This window comes from Pseudorca crassidens, chromosome 4 (assembly GCF_039906515.1).
Source record: "Pseudorca crassidens isolate mPseCra1 chromosome 4, mPseCra1.hap1, whole genome shotgun sequence".
Classification (NCBI taxonomy): Eukaryota; Metazoa; Chordata; class Mammalia; order Artiodactyla; family Delphinidae; genus Pseudorca; species Pseudorca crassidens.
In genome coordinates this window covers 18,612,649-18,630,623 of record NC_090299.1, presented here as the reverse complement: position 1 = coordinate 18,630,623, position 17,975 = coordinate 18,612,649, and the positions used below count along the sequence as shown (strand labels likewise).

The following is a 17,975-nucleotide window of genomic DNA, read 5'->3' as shown; positions in this document are numbered from 1 at the left end:
ACATATTTGGTGGTCCCTGTAACAAACCACTAAGTTTGATGCCCCACTAGGAGTCATCACAGGACTCAGCATATAGTTGTATTCATGGCCTTGATTTATTTCAATGAAATGATACCAAGCAGAAGCAGCCCAAGGCACATAGCGCAAAGTGTGGAAAAAAAATAGGCATAAGCTTCCAAGAGTCCTCTCCCTGTGGAGTCACACAGGACATTTTAAAAATCCTCCAGCAATGAAGTGTGACAACATGTATGTAATGTTGTCTACCAGAAAAGATCATTAGAGACCCAGTGCTAGGGATCTACACAATGAGCCAATTTTCCTATTATTCATTTTCCAGCTACTAAATAGCCTGTCCTTTCCTCATTGATTTATGATATATTATTGTAAATTTATCAGATATTAATATTATACATGTATGGATTATCTCTGAACTCTATTCTGTCTCAGTGTGGTCTGTATAGTCTTATAACTTTTAAACACATATTTAATACTATTAATTATATCTTAATATCCAGTAAGGTAAATCTTATTTATTTGCATTACTGTTGAGTTAGTTATGTATAGACCTTTATTCCACAGTATATTTTTAGGGAAAGTTTGTTCTAATTTAGCAAAAATATACAACTGACATTTTGACTGCGGTCACATTTACAATACATAGATTATTTTGAATATAATCGATGTTTTTGTTGTATTGTCATCCCATTCAAGAATATGGGATGTCTCCCTTGTGTTCATATTTTCCTCTTTATTAGAATTGTCTCCATAGGGGTGTTACGTTTTTGGTTAGGAAAATTCCTATATACTTTATTATTTTTGTCATTGTTGTGAATGGTATCTTTTTTTCTTACTATATTTTAGAATTGCTTTTCTTGGTGTGGAAAAAGCTTATATTGATTATTTTTTGCAGGTTGTCTACCTTGCTTATCTCATAATTCTAATAGTTGTTTTTTGGCTTTTCTGGGTAAATTATTGTCATACGCAAATAATGGCAGTTTTATTTCTTTCCATCCTTTTGGCTCTTTCTCAGTCTCATTTTTTCTATTCTTAATTGCCAGGGACTCTACAATTGAATTATCCAGTAGTAGTGATAGTGGCGTCCTTGTCTTGTTGACAGTTTTGAAGAGACTGCATATAAAGTTTTTTCATCGTGTAATATTTGCTAAAGATTTCTGGAATGTAGTCTTAAGTACACTTTGCTAAGAGTATTTTGCATTATTTTTATCATTATAAATGGATGTTGAATCTTATCAAATATTTTTTCTGCATTAGTAAAAATAATTATATAATCTCAATAATGTGGTGAGTTAGGTTTTTTGATGAACTGGCCTTTCATTTCTGAGATAAACTCTATTTGATTGTGAAATCTAATTTTTAATGCACCGTTAGATTTAGTCAGCTAATATTTTATTTAGAACTTTTGTCCCATGTCTGTAAGTAAAAGGCATTTTTTTCTTGTTCATATTTGGTTTTGGAGTCTAGGTTATATTAGCCTCTTAAAATGTTTGGGTAGTTTTGCTCTCACTTATAAAAACCTCAGTCTGGGGGACTTCCCTGGTGGCGCAATGGTTAAGAATCCTCCTGCCAATTCAGGGGACACGGGTTCGATCCCTGGTCGGGGAAGATCCCACATGCCCCAGAGCAGCTAAGCCTGTGTGCTACAACTACTGAGGCTGCGCTCTAGAGCCCACGAGCCACAGGTACTGAAGCCCACACACCTAGAGCCTGTCTCCGCAACAAGAGAAACCACTGCAATGAGAAGGCCGTGCACCGCAACAAAGAGTAGCCCCCACTCGCCACAACTAGGGAAAATCCTGCGTGCAGCAGTGAAGACCCAACGCAGCCAAAAATATAAATAAATAAATAAAATAAAGTTATTAAAAAAGAAACACCTCAGTCTGCATTATAATGGGAAAAAAGGATATTTCTTAAAAATTCCATACGATTGTTATTTGTGTCATGATCCAGTTAGGAGACAGAACCTCTACCACTCATTTTTGTAGAGAGAATTTACTATAAAGCATTCATAACAAATTATAAAATTACTAACTGAGAAGCTACTATCACCTGTAAGGCTGGGGAAACAAAGGAAAGAGGTTGGGATTTCTAAAATCTAGAACTCAGACCTCTGAAGAACTGCCTGATATTTTGAAGGCTGGCTCAGACCTCTGAGAATGTGGCACTGGTGGGTTGGTGCTGATGTCTCTTAGGGGTTGCTAGAGTGGTGGTCACAGGAATAGCAGACAGACAGGAAGCCCACAGAAGTAAAGAGTTAGTCCCTTCTCTCCCCTTCATCTGCAGTCTCTCTCTAGAGCTTTGCTCTATCATTGGCAAAACCTACCATGGAGCCAAAGTGTAGTTTGCAGAGTCTCAGCCCCAAGTATCACAAAGCCAAGTTTAGAAGTATGGTTTTGGAGCTGAAAGTCAATAATTTAGTAACTGGTACAACTGAAAACTAAGTTACATAATGCTCATGTAATCTCTGTGTGAGCTGCAAAAGAAATTATATAAGGAACTAAATGTTAAGAATAGAATGGTAGTAAAAACTCTGTTTTAGATTTTATCTAAGAGGGAATTATAACAAAAACAGTTATCAGGAAACAGGAAGGGTTAAAAATAAATGCATTCAACTCAGATAATTGGAAAAGAGCAATACAGTGAGCCCAAACATGAAAGAAATTTAAAATGTTAAGGGTAGAGTCAATAGACTTGAGAACAAAACAGCAAAGTTTAAAATAATCTCATTCTTTGACAAGATTTTTAAGATTATGAAGTCAGACCAAGGTCCATTCAAGAGACAGAACCACACTAGTGGAAGTTTTTGGTGAAAGAGAAATGTAGATGCAAATAAAATATAGAATGGAGGAAATAATGACATGGTAGAGATAAAAAAAAACAAACGTTCATTCTGGCTGTTAAAAAACCTTGTCTGCGGAAGAATAATGTGGAGATCTATGTCACTGGCTTACCTATTAATTTCCTTGCAGCCTCATGATTAACTTTACTTTGATTAACTATACTTAAATATGTATGTTAACATTTTTAGTATAACCATTAAAATAATAGAGAGTGTATAACTTTAAAGCTAAATAGAAGGCAAAATGGAATGTGAAAAACACAAAAGATTGAGTCTCAAAGAAAGCAAGAAAAGGAAGTGGTAAGGATTAGAATAATTTTAATGCAAAACTCATTCCTTAAGATAAGGATGACTACCGTATATTGATAAAACATTCAGTTCACTGGGAAGTTATAACTTTTAAATCTGATGTACTTGACAGGGTAGCTTTGAAACATAAAACAAAAATATCTGTAACTACAAGGAGAAATGAACAGAACAACCATTTTAGTGAGTTTTAACACATCTCTGTCAGTCGTTGAGGATAGAGAAGGTTTGAAGAACACCATCAACAAGCTTGATCTAATGGATATGTATTTGGAACACTGAACCAATAACATATACATATTCAAACAGGTAGAGAATGTTTATGAATTTGCCATTCGAAAAATTCATTTCATACAAACCTTGTTCTCTAAGTTAAATTCAGTCAGTTAAAAAACCTTCACGGGGCTTCCCTGGTGGCGCAGTGGTTGAGAGTCCGCCTGCCGATGCAGGGGACACGGGTTAGTGCTCCGGTCCGGGAAGATCCCACATGCCGCGGAGCAGCTGGACCCGTGAGCCATGGCCGCTGAGCCTGCATGTCCGGAGCCTGTGCTCCGCAACGGGAGAGGCCACAACAGTGAGAGGCCCGCGTACTGCAAAAAAAAAAACCTTCACAGTTTGGAAATTAGAATATTTTAAATAAATTATTGGTTGAACTGTAATATGCAAATAAAAAGCTATTTGGAATTGAATGATCAAAATCTGTGGTATGCGGCTAAAGGAATTCTTACAGGGAAATTTACAACCTGAAATTCTTATGTTAGAAATGAAGAAAGGTTGAGAAATAAAAAGCTGTGCATTAGTATTAAAAAAATAATAAACCCTAAAAAACAGAAAGATTTAATAAAGATTAGACAGAAATGAATGGAAGAAGAAAAGAATTATGAGAAATAAGTAGAATGATTTTGTGTGCTATTCCATCCTGATTGCCCTCCCCTCCCTGCTACCTCTGCATGGGTATCGTGAGCTCTGGAGTTATCACAGCCTCTGTTCAGCTTCTCTTGTTGATTCCAGTACTTCATTAGAAGCTCTTCTTGGGCAGATCTTTTACTTTATTTAAAGAATAGTCCTCGGCTTTATTGGCAAGGGGAGGCAAAACTATTCCTGCAGCTTTTCTCTAGGTCCCAACTATTTAGAACGTGGTGATTTCCACTACTCTGTCTTCCAGTTTGCTGATGCATTCTTCTGTATCATGTAATCTACTGTTGATTCCTTCTAGCATATCTTTTACTTTAGTTATTGTATTCTTTTTTTTTGAAGTATAGTTGATTTATAATACAGTGTTGTGTTAATTTCAGGTATAACATAATGATTCAGTGTTTTTTCAGTTTATATTCCATTATAGGTTATTGTAAGTTAATAGGTGTACTTTCCTGTGCTGTATAGTAAATCATTGTTGCTTATCTATTTTGTATATAGTAGTTTGTATCTGTTAAGCCCATACCCCTAATTTGTCCCACCCCACTTCCCTCTCCCCTTTGGTAACCACAGGTTTGTTTTCTGTGTCTAAGTCTCATTCTGTTTTGTTTATACATTCATTTGTATTATTTTTTCGATTCCATATGTAAGTGATGTCATATAGTATTTGTCTCTTTCTGTCTGAGTTGTTTCACTATGCATAATATTCTCTAGGTCCATCCACGTTGATGCAAATGGCAGTATTTCTTTCTTTTTTATGGCGGAATAATATTCCTGTGTTTGTGTGTGTGTTTGTGTGTGTGTTTGTGAGTGTATGTGTGTACATATATATTCTTTGATTTTTATGAGCTGTTCGTATATATTGGATTTTATCAGTTATTGTATTCTTTTTTTTTACAAATTTATTTTATTTATTTATTTTTGGCTGCATTGGGTCTTCGTTGCTGCGTGCAGGCTTCCTCTAGTTGTGGCGAGTGGGTACTACTCTTCATTGTGGTGCATGGGCTTCTTGTTGCGGTGGCTCCTCTTGTTGTGGAGCACCAGCTCTAGACGTGCGGGCTTCAGTAGTTGTGGCACGCAGGCTCAGTAGTTGTGGCTTGTGGGCTCTAGAGCGCAGGCTCAGTAGTTGTAGCTCACGGGCCTGGTTGCTCTGCGGCATGTGGGATCCTCCCAGACCAGGGATCAAACTTGTGTCCCCTGCATTAGCAGGTGGATTCTTAACCACTGTGCCACCAGGGAAGTCCCCAGTTATTGTATTCTTTACCTTTGTTTTCTTCATTATATTTTCTCTCTGTTAAAATTATCACTGTGTTCATCCATTCTGTGTTCGCTGAGCATCTTTACGATTATTACCTTGAACTCTCTACTGAGTAGCTTGCTTATCTCCCCTTTGTTTAGCCCTTTTTCTGAGTCCTTTGTCTTGTTCCTTTATTTGGAACATATTCCTCTGTCTCCTCATTTTGCAGATTTTGCTGTGTTTTTTTTTTCTGTGTTGGGTAGGTCAGTTATGTTGGCTGATTTTGGAGAAGTGGCCTTTTGTAGGTGACATTCTATGGGGCCCAGCAGCACACTCCTCTCTGGTCACTAGAGCTATATGCTCTAGGGCAGTGGTCCCCAACCTTTTTGGCACCAGGGACTGGTTTCTTGGAAGATAATTTTTTCGCGTGTGGTAGCGGGGAGGGATGGTTCAGGCAGTAATGCGAGCGATGGGGAGCGGCAGATGAAGCTTTGCTTGCTCGCCTGGTACTCACCTCCTGCTCTGCAGCCCGGTTCCTAACAGTCCCCAGCCCAGGGGTTGGGGACCCTGGTCACTCTAAGGTGTAAGGTGTGAGCCCTACATGAGCTGCATGGGTCCTTCTGTTTTGGTGAGGCTGACTGCTAAGGGTGCTTGCAGAAGACACAGTTTTGTTTTTTTTTAGTCGAAGTATAGTTGATTTACAGTGTTGTGTTAACTTCTGCTGTACAGTAGAGTGATTCAGTTATACATACATATATATATATACACTTTTTAAAAAATATTCTTTTCCATTATGGTTTATCATAGGATATTGAACATAGTTCTCTGTGCCATACAGTAGGACTTTGCTACTTATCCATTCCATATACAGTAAGGCCCCTACATACGAATGAGTACCATTCCGAGAGCCCATTCGTAAGTCCATTTTGTTTGTAAGTCCAACAAAGTTAGTCTGCGTACCCAACTAACACAATCAGCTATATAGTACTGTACTGTAATAGATTTATAATACTTTTCACACAAATAATACATAAAAAACAAACACACAAAAAATAAAACATTTTTAATCTTATAGTACAGTACCTTGAAAAGTACAGTAGTAGAGTACAACAGCTGGCATACAGGGGCTGGCACTGAGTGAACAGGCAAGAAGAGTTACTGACTGGAGGAGGGAGAGGAGGTGGGAGATGGTAGAGCTGAAGGATCGTCAGCAGTAGGAGACGGAGGGCAGGCTGCAGTTTCACTCACGCCTGACATCGATGGCACAGGTTCTGGCTCCTTGCTGGATTCAATTCTATCTACCCTCTTGAAAAAACGATCCAGTGACGTCCGGGTAGTAGCTCTTTTTTTTCTTGTCATAGATGACACGGTAGCACTGGATTGCATTCTGAATGGCGGCTGCATCCTTCCTGTATAGTTCTATGTTTGCGTCCTGTGCCTCAAAAACTAACAGTGCCTCCTCAAATAAAGAAAATCCCCTTGCCATTTCCTGTGTCGTGAATCTCTTCGGTTCTTCAGTTTCTTATTCTTCCTGTTGTCGCTCCACTCTCAATTATTTTCACTTTTGTTTCCATCGTTATTGCTTGGCGTTTCTTAGCAGTACCACCTATATCACCGCTGCTTTCACACTTGCTTCCCAACATCCTGGGCTTGAAATAAAGATACTGTACTACTGTACTCTATACAGCAGGGGTCCCGGAACTGGGCTGCACAACAGGAGGCGAGCGGCAGGCAAGCAAGCAAATCTTCATCTGCTGCTCCCCATCGCTTGCATTACTGCCTGAACCATATCCCCCCCCACCCCCCACCGGTCTGTGGAAAAATTGTCTTCCACGAAACCAGTCTCTGGTGCCAAAACGTTTGGGGACGGCTGCTATACAGTACTCTATGGTAAAGTACACAAAAGCTCAACCTGTTGTAGAGGATGCATGCATGTTACAATGTATTCCAGACACGTGAACAGACTTACGTGATTAGACATGCAAATGCATGTTCGTATCTTTGAAAGTTCGAAACTTGAAGGTTCGTATGTAGGGGACTTACTGTATAAAAGCCTACATCTGCTAACCCCAGCCTTCCACTCCATCCCTCTCCTAACCTCCTCACCCTTGGCAACCACCAGTCTGTTCTCTATTTCCGTGATTCTGTTTCATAGACAGGTTCATTTGTGTCATATTTTAGATTACACATATAAGTGGTATCATATGGTATTTGTCTTTCCCTTTCTGACTTACTTGGAGGCAGGGCTGTCCCCAGCTCAGTAGGCTGCCAGTCCCTGCCTCATGAGTGGCTGCTGCTCTTTCCAAATCCCTTTCTCAAATGAAAATAATCGGTCTCCTTTATTGTCCCACTTCATGCCTTGTGACGTAAATGTGGGAAAATTATTAGACCACTTCCTTTGTTTCAGTTTCTAGTATATCAGTACTGGTAGGAGTAAGGTATCTGGTCTAAATTAGAAATATTGACAAGTATTGCCAGATAGCCATTTGGGACATGAAGTGTTAGATTCTTTTGGTCTTTTGATCACTTCCATTTATGTAAGATTTTTTAGAACTGCTTTAATTCTTTCAGGTCACCAAGGTGCTGTCTAATACAACACAGTGCCTTATTACTGAGGATTTATTTATTTAGTTTTTTATGATTGCACCATTTGAAAGGTATGTTGGGCAGTGAAACAACCTAATTTAAAGTAAACTTTTATTTTCATGTCAAGAACTGTGAAGGTTTGCGATTTTACCCTACTTGCAATTTAACAAGTTTCACAAGTGTGTCTTTCAGAAGACACAGTATTCCTGGGTCAGAGTCAAAGGATATACTACTACTTACAGCAACAGAAGTAGCCAGAGAAGCAGCATTTGCACCAGCTCCTGGAGCCTCACTTCTCACAAAGAGATACAAAAAGGGCTGGGTGACATCTGAGTCCTTATGAGGTGGCATTACAGGAGAACCTTGAGCTTAGGGAACGTTAATCTTTTGAAATGGGCAGTAAGCATATCTGCCCTTTGCTTTGGAGGGAGACACTCTGTCTTCCTGTACACAGACATCCTTGAAAAGGTAGTCTGAACAGAGGCAGTTAGTGCTTCTGCTGGAAAGATAAGCAGAAGTGTGAGAGATGTGAAGAATTATCTTTCAACATTTTTGGAAGGCAGAAAACCATATAGATATTTGTAAGATAGACTTAAATAAGTGACATAGATTTCAGATTGCAGAGTATGGCCTAAGAAATTTTCCATAGAAAATAGTGATCTTTTTACATATATCTTCAGTTTCCTCTTTTGTAGCTTTTTTTCTGGTTAACCTACTGTCTCGGAGACCTCCATGAATATTAGACTTGCAATGATAGCTTTCCTTGGGAAAGATTACTGTGGATCTATTTTCTGAGTGGTGTATTATTCACTGTTTTTCCTTAGTAGTCAAAGATATCCAAACCTCTGTTTGGGGCAGTTTGTGTTTTCCTTCCTTGAACCAATGCTTCTGTTTCAAAGTTCAAATAAATGAAGGCAAGTAAGATGACAATTATGGTATTTAAATTTAGTAAAAATTCACTGAGGCATAACGTTTTAGACAAAAGACATTAAAAATGATGGAGCTTGTTGGTGTCCCAGGGCAAGTTCAGTTATTCAGACTGGATTTCTAAGAGGTCTCTGAGACTAAAATTCTTCAAAGTGGAACTTCATTGTGTACTAGAACACAAATATAGCACTTCATTACAAAATACCCTCAGGCAAAGAACACATAGGGACTTTGCTGCCCTCTAGACTAGAGGTCTTTGTCATAGATAAAGGGGCTCTAAATCTGGGAACTTGGATGGGGGGATGGCTTGGGGCATTCAGTCCTATCAGTGCTTAAACTCCAAGCAAACAGCAAAAACAAAGAACCTAACGTAGGTAATGTTTTAGGTCAGCATGATCTCTTTTAAGTTATTTTGCATCTCTCTAAATTTGACTTGGTTGATCATCTTTTTGGCTTTGTGGTATTTTACTATTCTGATTCTACTTCTCTATCTCTGCCTAAACCATCATTTGTTCCTGTACTCCTCAAATGATCGACTTCCCTAAGATTGAGACGTCAACCCTCATTCTTCCATCCCTGATCCCTCTAGCTTCCCTTTTATAGGTCTCTTCTACTCCTATAATATCAGATCTCGTGTGTATATACATAACTCTGAAGTTTGATTCTGTCTTGAATTCCAAAACCACATTTCTAACTGCCAACTGAACATTTCCTTCAAGACGTTCTGCCAATAACTTACAAAACTTGTAACTCTGGTTTGTGTGTATTAACAAAAAGGGCAGGGCGAAAGGTATGTTACTGGTTTAATATTTTACTCTTTTCAAAGAAATTCTCCAAACAGATTATTTTGACAAACCTTTATGGTCTTTTTTGCGGAAGTTGTTTTGTAAATTTTATTTCACATATGTAAAATATCTGTCTGTTCATATTTCATAGCAGTTTGTCATATTTTTACCACCAACACTAAGCATTTAGATTTTTGCCTTCATCCCCCACATTATCCCTTCTCCCTCCCCACCCTCCCGCCACTGTACACGCACGCACGCACATGCACAAGCGCACAAAATTTTAAATGTTATAATATGCATGAGCTTTGGGTTTTTTGTTACTATTTTTATTGGTAATGGTTCAGTGTGTATTTATGAGGTGGAAGACAAAGCTTGTGTTACTTTTCTCTTTACAGGTCTTCATGCCTTGAGGAGAGTTTTGAGGAAACACCCTAACCTCCCTGACAGCAAGATGGCTGGGTTGGTGAAGATTACTGTGAAAGATTTCTTGCAGGGGATGAATGACATCAGGCCCAGTGCCATGAGGGAGGTAGCAATTGATGTCCCAAATGTAAGTCATTTGTACCCTCATGCTAGCCACACTGTTTGAATTAAACTCTGAAAGAAACTAAGACCCCAGGGAAACTACCTTCCTAAGCTAAACTTAAAAAAAAGTTTTTTTAATTGAAATTTTTATGGAGATAATTGTAGATTTAGTACAGTTGTAAGAAATACTTTAGGGAGAGCGTATGTATCCTTTACCCAGTCCCTCCCACAATGGTAACATCTTACAAAACTATAATACAAAAAAAAAAAAAAAAACTATAATACAATATCACAAGCAGGATATTGATAGAATCATCGATCTTTTGCAGATTTCCCCAGTGTTGCCTGTACTCATTTATGTGTACGTGTGTGTCTGTGTCTGTGTATTTAGTTCTGTGCAGTGTTATTACATGTAAAGTTTTGTGTATCCATCACCAGAATCGAGATACTGAGGATTTCCATCACCACAATAATCCCTTGCTTTGCCCTTTCATAACTACACCCACCTTGTTCATGCATCCATTTCCAAAATTCTGTCATTTCAGAAGTGTTATATAAATGGAATTATACATTATATAATTGTTTAGGATTAGTTTTTTTCACTTACTGTAATTCCCTGGTGATTCATTCAAGTTGTTATATATCAGTAGTTTGTTCCTTTCTTTTGCTGAGTAGTATTCCATGGTATATGTGTACAACCATTTGTTGTACCATTCACCAGTTGAAGGACATCTGGCTTGTTTCCAGTTTGGGGCTATTATGAATAAAGCTTCTATGAACATTTTTCTACAGGTATTGTGTGAATATAAGTTTTTATTTCTCTGGAACAAATACCCAAGTGTAGTACAGTTACTGGGTTGTATACTAATTCCATGTTTAGTTTTACCAGAAAATGTCAACTAGGCTAATTTTAGAACAAAAAAAAATCTTCTGGTTATGATACTTTCTACTAATGATGCTTGATGTTTCCTTGGGTTCTTTTACATATACTTCATCATTGACTGTCTCTGCAGAGTTTTCAGTGAGATCACCACAAGGGCAACAGAAGTTACCTTTTATGCATGGACCGCCTGTTACGTCACCTGTGACACACATGGGCCTAATATTCGGGGGTGGGGATGGCTTTATAGTTTTCTTTGAATATATTAATATTTTTAGAAAATGAACATTGAAACAAGCATTGGCAGTGTGTTCTGCATTATATTATATTGTAATATGTCAATATGTATTTTGAAGTGTCAAAAGAGAGCTGTTATTTAAACTTATTTCACCATGGACCACGTGGAGCAGAGACTTGCAGCATTTTGCAGTGTGGTAGATTGCAAAAAATGACGACAAATTCTTCCCTTCACTGTGTTTGCCCTTTTGCACTGCAGTCTTGTAGCTCCTACTCTAAACGCTAGGGAGTCAAGTTTTCCATCCTTGAATCTGCACTTGGCCATGTAACTTGCTTTGGCCAGTGGAGTGTTAGCAGCCATAATGCAAGCAGGCTTGAAAACGCTTAGGGCTTGCCTTCTCTTGCTGGTCTTTGCCATTGCATTAGCTTTGTTAAGAAATCTGTACTAGCTTCCTGGAGGATGAGAGACTGTGTGAACAGGGATGAGCCCTCCTAGTTGAGATCCCCTCATTCTAGTCATCACCAATTGTCAGACATGTGATGCCATGCTAGAAACCAGGAGAAACCAGTTAACCCTCAGAATTGTCAGAAATAATAAAGTTATTTTGAGCCACTAAATTTTATGGTCATTAGCAAAAGCTAAGTGAAGCAGGCACTTGTTAGCTTCTTATAGAACACAGTTGTTTTGTAAGTTTAGGCTGGGAAACAGTACCCTGGAGATAAGAACATTCCCAAGGACTAACTGCTAGTTTAGGCTGCTTAATGTGATTTTGAATTCTTTTTGAAACATTTTCAAATTTACTACTGAAAGCTCAACTTTGGGGTTTTTCAGAAGCTCTGTAGCAGAACATGCTCATTTCATATGAATAATTTGACAAATGGAATTATAGAATGAAGAATGATTGATGTTGGGTTAGTAGAAACTTCAGTTCTTTGGAACTTATGGTCTAAAGTTCAGGGACATTGATTGGTATGAATACCGATATTGGTATGAATATTTGCAGTATTTATCTGTATTTTATTGGGTACCATAACATAATATAATGGGTCAGGTAGACACCTAATCATTAAATGCCTCATGTGAAAATTTCAGGGGATAGGGTTATAACCAACTGCACCATCCCAAAACATTTCTGTGATTAAAAAAGTTTAGGAGCTAAGGAAACCTACAGGCAGCTTTTAAACTTAAAGTTATTGCCAATGAAGAATGTGTTTAAACAGTGGCTGTACACTCTTAGAACTGCTGAACTGATTTATTCATCATAGGAACTGGTACTACAACTGCACTTTTAATTGCTCTAATGAAAGAGTTTTTCCTTTATTTTCTTTTGATACAGTATTTACAGTCCATGGACTTGTGCCATTTTCCATTTGGCGTTTCATTATTTGGTCTAAGTCCATGGTGTACTATGATGTTACTCATGAGCTCCAAAGTGATTAGCCTTGGTCAGAGGACTTTCTTACATTGCTTTTCATGCTCACTTCAGATTGTAAAAATTTTCCTGAGAAGTCAACATTTCTGTAATTGGATTCCTAAAGTTCACTCTTCTGATTTCTGGCTATTACACCTACAAAAATATCTCCAAATTATTTCTGCAGAAGATTTAATGTTTATTTTGCTATAGAAAATCTGTTTAAAGTAGCTAGTTAATTGCAGGCTTTTTTTTTTAATAGCAAAGTGAGCATTCAGCATCTTTTGAGAAAAGATTTTAGTGTGTGAAATTAAACCTTCTAAATCACACTTGCTAAAGTTTGAAAGAAATGTCTTAAGGTTGGAATGTTGCCAATTATAATATAGTGCATTATTAATTTCAGGAGACCACAAGTGTTAGCCACTTACTTAAATGTAATGTTTCCTTTTTTTGGACTTTCTGAATTGGTGATTATACCAATTGGTGTGTTAAAAGTCAAATGTATTTTACAATTAATCAGTGATGAAAGTCAAATATATTTCTTTACTTGAGGAATCCTTAGAATCTTTGAATATGCTAATATGCATTGTGAAATTTCAGTTTTTCACCCAGAGATAACTGTTAATATTTTGTCACAGTTCCAATAGATTTTTTAGAATTTTATAGATTTTCTTCTGTGCATATAGGTATTTTAATATAGTTAATCTTAGGATATATATAGTTTTATGTTCTGCTTTTATCATTTAAAGTTATATGATAAATGTTCTACTCTGAAATTTCTTGGCAAACATCTTTTTATTGACAGCATAATAGACTGTTATGTTGATAAACTGTAATTGTTTTATCTTTCTTCCATTCTCAGATATTTAGGGTTTTTTTCTATTTTTCTCTCATATAGTTATAAACATATTTGTGTCCAAATCTTTGCATTTTTGATTTTGATGAAGTGGAATTACCAGACTAAAATATGTGATTTTTAAAGTTTGTGACAAATATCGTTTTCTTTTTTTTACCCCAGAAAGGTTGTTCTAATTTTTAATCATGTGATAAAAATGTAAAATTGCAAAGAACTTAAGCAAAATCTCATTTTATTTTCACTTTAGTCCTTTTCTCTTTTTACTTTCCACTAGATTATTTTCTTCACTGAAAAGTTCTTTATTACAAGGAAAAATACTGGATAAGTTTTAGATGAATAGAGATTTAAAAAGAAAATGAAAGGTAGCTATCAGTTATGTCTCTTCTCCTCCCTATAAAAATGTTAAATTTTTAGATCAAGGGTATATCTGGATGGCTTTTAAATGAATTTGAAGTTCCATAAGACCAGAGGTTCTTACTTTTTTTTTTTATCCTTAATACTTAGCATAGGACTAGCACATAATAGATGTCCAATCAGTCTTTGTTGAATAAATGAGCAAATAACTATAATTTTCATGAAAAAACATATTAGATGGTCAATTTCAGATATTTGAAAAATATTTTTAAAAGAGTGTATCATCCTTTTGCTGTACCAAAGTACAATATAGGCCATTATTACCCTCATGAAACATTCTTCATATTTTTCAAAGCAACTGATTTCTTTAGTGAATTTACTACTGTTAGTGAATTTAACAGTTTTGGAATACAGATGTCTATAATAGTGTTAAGCTGTCTAGTCTGGAAGGATATACAGTAATCCTTTATATTTTATGCAGAACATGTTGCTTTCTTTTCTTTCTTTTTTTTTTTGCGGTACGCGGGCCTCTCACTGTTGTGGCCTCTCCCGTTGCGGAGCACAGGCTCCGGACGCGCAGGCTCAGCGGCCATGGCTAACGGGCCCAGCTGCTCCGCAGCATGTGGGATCTTCCCGGACCGGGGCACGAACCCGCGTGCCCTGCATCGGCAGGCGGACTCTCAACCACTGCGCCACCAGGGAAGCCCCATCTGTACACTTTTGATATTACCTTTGGATTGCAGTTTTCAGAATTTGGACCTTTGGTTCAGAATAAGCCAAAAGCCAATTAAAAAAATAGGACTCTACTTTCACATGAACCCACTTTTGCAAAGTGAACTGCAGGCAGAGCCTCAGGACTAACTGTATAGCCCCAAACCCGTCTGCAGTCTTGGATCCAGGTTAAGTTTAGAGGTAGTTGGTGGTCAAATTGAGTGTCTACCAAATGTCATTATTTAAATAAACATTCCTCATTTACTCCCATTTTAAAAACTAGCAAACCTCTTAATTATATGAATAATCAAAAGGTTATCTGTTTCACTACGTATTCAAAATTTGCAGCTGTATTTTCATTTGGCGCTTTTTCAGATGAGACTAGAACATCAGAATGTGACAAGTCAGTTGAATTTCCTAGGATGAGCTCATTAGCATTACTTTTCTGGTGCAGAGATATGAGTTAAATAGTTTAATTGACCATAATTACATTTTATTCTTCTTGTACCCTCAGGATAATTAGAAGGAATTTGAGTTTCTGTTTTTTAAAAGCAGTACTGTATTCTATATTTTATTTCTTACAGACTCAGAAGATTGAGGGCTTCTATGATGCTTTACTAAATAACAGATTTTTTTTTTTTGGAATAGATAGTACAACCTGTAGAAAGTCTATTAATTCCATATTGGTCCTTGGCAGGGTTTTGAATTTGGTTTCTTTTGATTTTGCTTCTTGTTGTCTAGACAGAAGAGTGTCTTCTATCACTTACAAGATCCCAGTCTTCCCTGCCAACTACTCTTGAGCATTTTTATAGTTTTAAGTAATAGCAGTTGAACAGGAAAGCACATTTGGAAAAGTAGATTACTTTTTTTTTTAACATCTTTATTAGAGTATAATTGCTTTACAACGGTGTGTCAGTTTCTGCTTTATAACAAAGTGAATCACTTATACATATATCCCCATATCTGTTCCCTCTTGCATCTCCCTCCCCTGCACCCTCCCTATCCCACCCCTCTAGGTGATCATGAAGCACTGAGTTAATCACCCTGTGCTATGTGGCTGCTTCCCACTAGCTATCTGTTTTACGTTTGGTAGTGTGTATAATACGTCCATGCCACTCTCTCACTTTGTCCCAGCTTACGCTTCCCCCTCCCCGTATCAAGTCCCTTCTCTAGTAGGTCTGCATCTTTATTCCTGTCTTGCCACTAGGTTCTTCTGACCATTTTCTTTTCGTTTTTTGTTTTAGATTCCATACATATGTGTTAGCATACAGTATTTGCTTTTCTCTTTCAGCCTTACTTCACACTGTATGACAGCCTCTAGGTCCATCCACCTCACTACAAATAACTCAGTTTTGTTCCTTTTTATGGCTGAGTAATATTCCATTGTATATATGTGCCACATCTTCTTTATCCATTCATCTGTTGATGGACACTTAGGTTGCTTCCACGTCCTGGCTATTGTAAATAGAGCTGCAATGAACATTTTGGTACATGACTCTTCTTGAATTATGGTTTTCTCAGGGTATATGCCCAGTAGTGGGATTGCTGGGTCATATGGTAGTTCTATTTGTAGTTTTTTAAGGAACCTTCATACTGTTCTCCATAGTGGCTGTATCAATTTACATTCCCACCAACAGTGCAAGAGTGTTCCCTTTTCTCCACACCCTCTCCAGCATTTATTGTTGGTAGATTTTTTGATGATGGCCATTCTGACCGGTGTGAGATGATATCTCATTATAGTTTTGATTTGCATTTCTCTAATGATTAATGATGATGAGCATTCTTTCATGTGTTTGTTGGCTATCTGTATATCTTCTTTGGAGAAGTGTCTATTTAGGTCTTCTGTCCATTTTTGGATTGTGTTGTTTGTTTTTTTAATATTGAGCTGCATGAGTTGCTTGTGTGTATTGGAGATTAATCCTTTGTCAGTTGCTTCATGTTTATGGTTTCCTTTGCTGTGGAAAGTCTATTTTGTCTGATACGAGAATTGCTACTCCAGCTTTCTTTTGTTTTCCATTTGTATGGAATATCTTTTTCCATCCCCTCACTTTCAGTCTGTATGTGTCCCTAGGTCTGAAGTGGGTCTCTTGTAGACAGCATATATACGAGTCTTGTTTTTGTAACCATTCAGCCAGTCTATGTCTTTTGGTTGGAGCATTTAATCCATTTACATTTAATGTAATTATTGATACATATGTTCCTATTACCGTTTTCTTAATTGTTTTGGGCTTATTATTGTAGGTCTTTTCCTTCTCTTGTGTTTCCTGCCTAGAGAAGTTCCTTTAGCATTTGTTGTAGAGCTGGTTTGGTGGTGCTGAATTCTCTTAGCTTTTGCTTGTCTGTAAAGCTTTTAATTTCTCCATCAAATCTGAGTGAGATCCTTGCTGGGTAGAGTAATCTTGGTTGTACGTTTTTCTCTTTCATCACTTTAAGTATGTCCTGCCACTCCCTTCTGGCTTGCTGAAAGATCAGCTGTTAACCTCATAGAGATTCCCTTATGTGTTACTTGTTGTTTTTCCCTTGCTGCTTTTAATATTTGTTCTTTGCATTTAATTTTTGATAGTTTGATTAATATGTGTCTTGGCGTGTTTCTCCTTGGATTTATTCTGTATGGTACTCTCTGTGCGTCTGGACTTGATTAACTATTTCCTTTCCCATATTAGGGAAGTTTTCAACTATAATCTCTTCAAATATTTTCTCAGTCCCTTTCTTTTTCTCTTCTTCTTCTGGGACCCCTATAATTTGAATGTTGGTGCATTTAATGTTGTCCCAGAAGTCTCTGAGACTGTCCTCAATTCTTTTCATTCTTTTTTCTTTATTCTGGTCTGCGGTAGTTATTTCCACTATTTTATCTTCCAGGTCACTTATCCATTCTTCTGCCTCAGTTATTCTGCTATTGATCCCTTCTAGAGAATTTTTAATTTCATTTATTGTGTTGTTCATTTCTCCTTGCTCTTTAGTTCTTCTAGGTCCTTGTTAAACATTTCTTGTATTTTCTCCATTCTATTTTCAAGATTTTGGATCATTACTATCATTATTCTGAATTCTTTTTCAGGTAGATTGCCTATTTCCTCTTCATTTGTTAGGTCTGGTCGGTTTTTATCTTGCTCCTTCATCTGCTGTGTGTTTTTCTGTCTTCTCATTTTGCTTAACTTACTGTGTTTGGGGTCTCCTTTTCACAGGCTGCAGGTTCGTAGTTTCCGTTGTTTTTGGTGTCTGTCCCCAGTGGCTAAGGTTGGTTCAGTGGGTTGTGTAGGCTTCCTGGTGGAGGGGACTAGTGCCTGTGTTCTGGTGGATGAGGCTGGATCTTATCTTTCTGGTGGGCAGGTCCACATCTGGTGGTGTGTTTTGGGGTGTCTGTGGCCTTTTAATAATTTTATGCAG

General features: G+C 37.4%; 1 protein-coding gene across 4 annotated transcripts in view; it reads left to right on the top strand.

Moving 5' to 3' along the window:
* The window catches only part of AFG2A (AFG2 AAA ATPase homolog A), a 348,590-nt gene that overhangs the window by 33,718 nt on the left and 296,897 nt on the right, over nucleotides 1–17,975 (top strand). For all 4 annotated transcript variants that reach the window (XM_067735130.1, XM_067735128.1, XM_067735129.1 and 1 more), the window contains exon 10: nucleotides 10,012–10,166. In XM_067735130.1, the coding sequence (XP_067591231.1) occupies nucleotides 10,012–10,166 (155 nt within the window). The remainder of the gene's footprint in view (nucleotides 1–10,011; nucleotides 10,167–17,975) is intronic.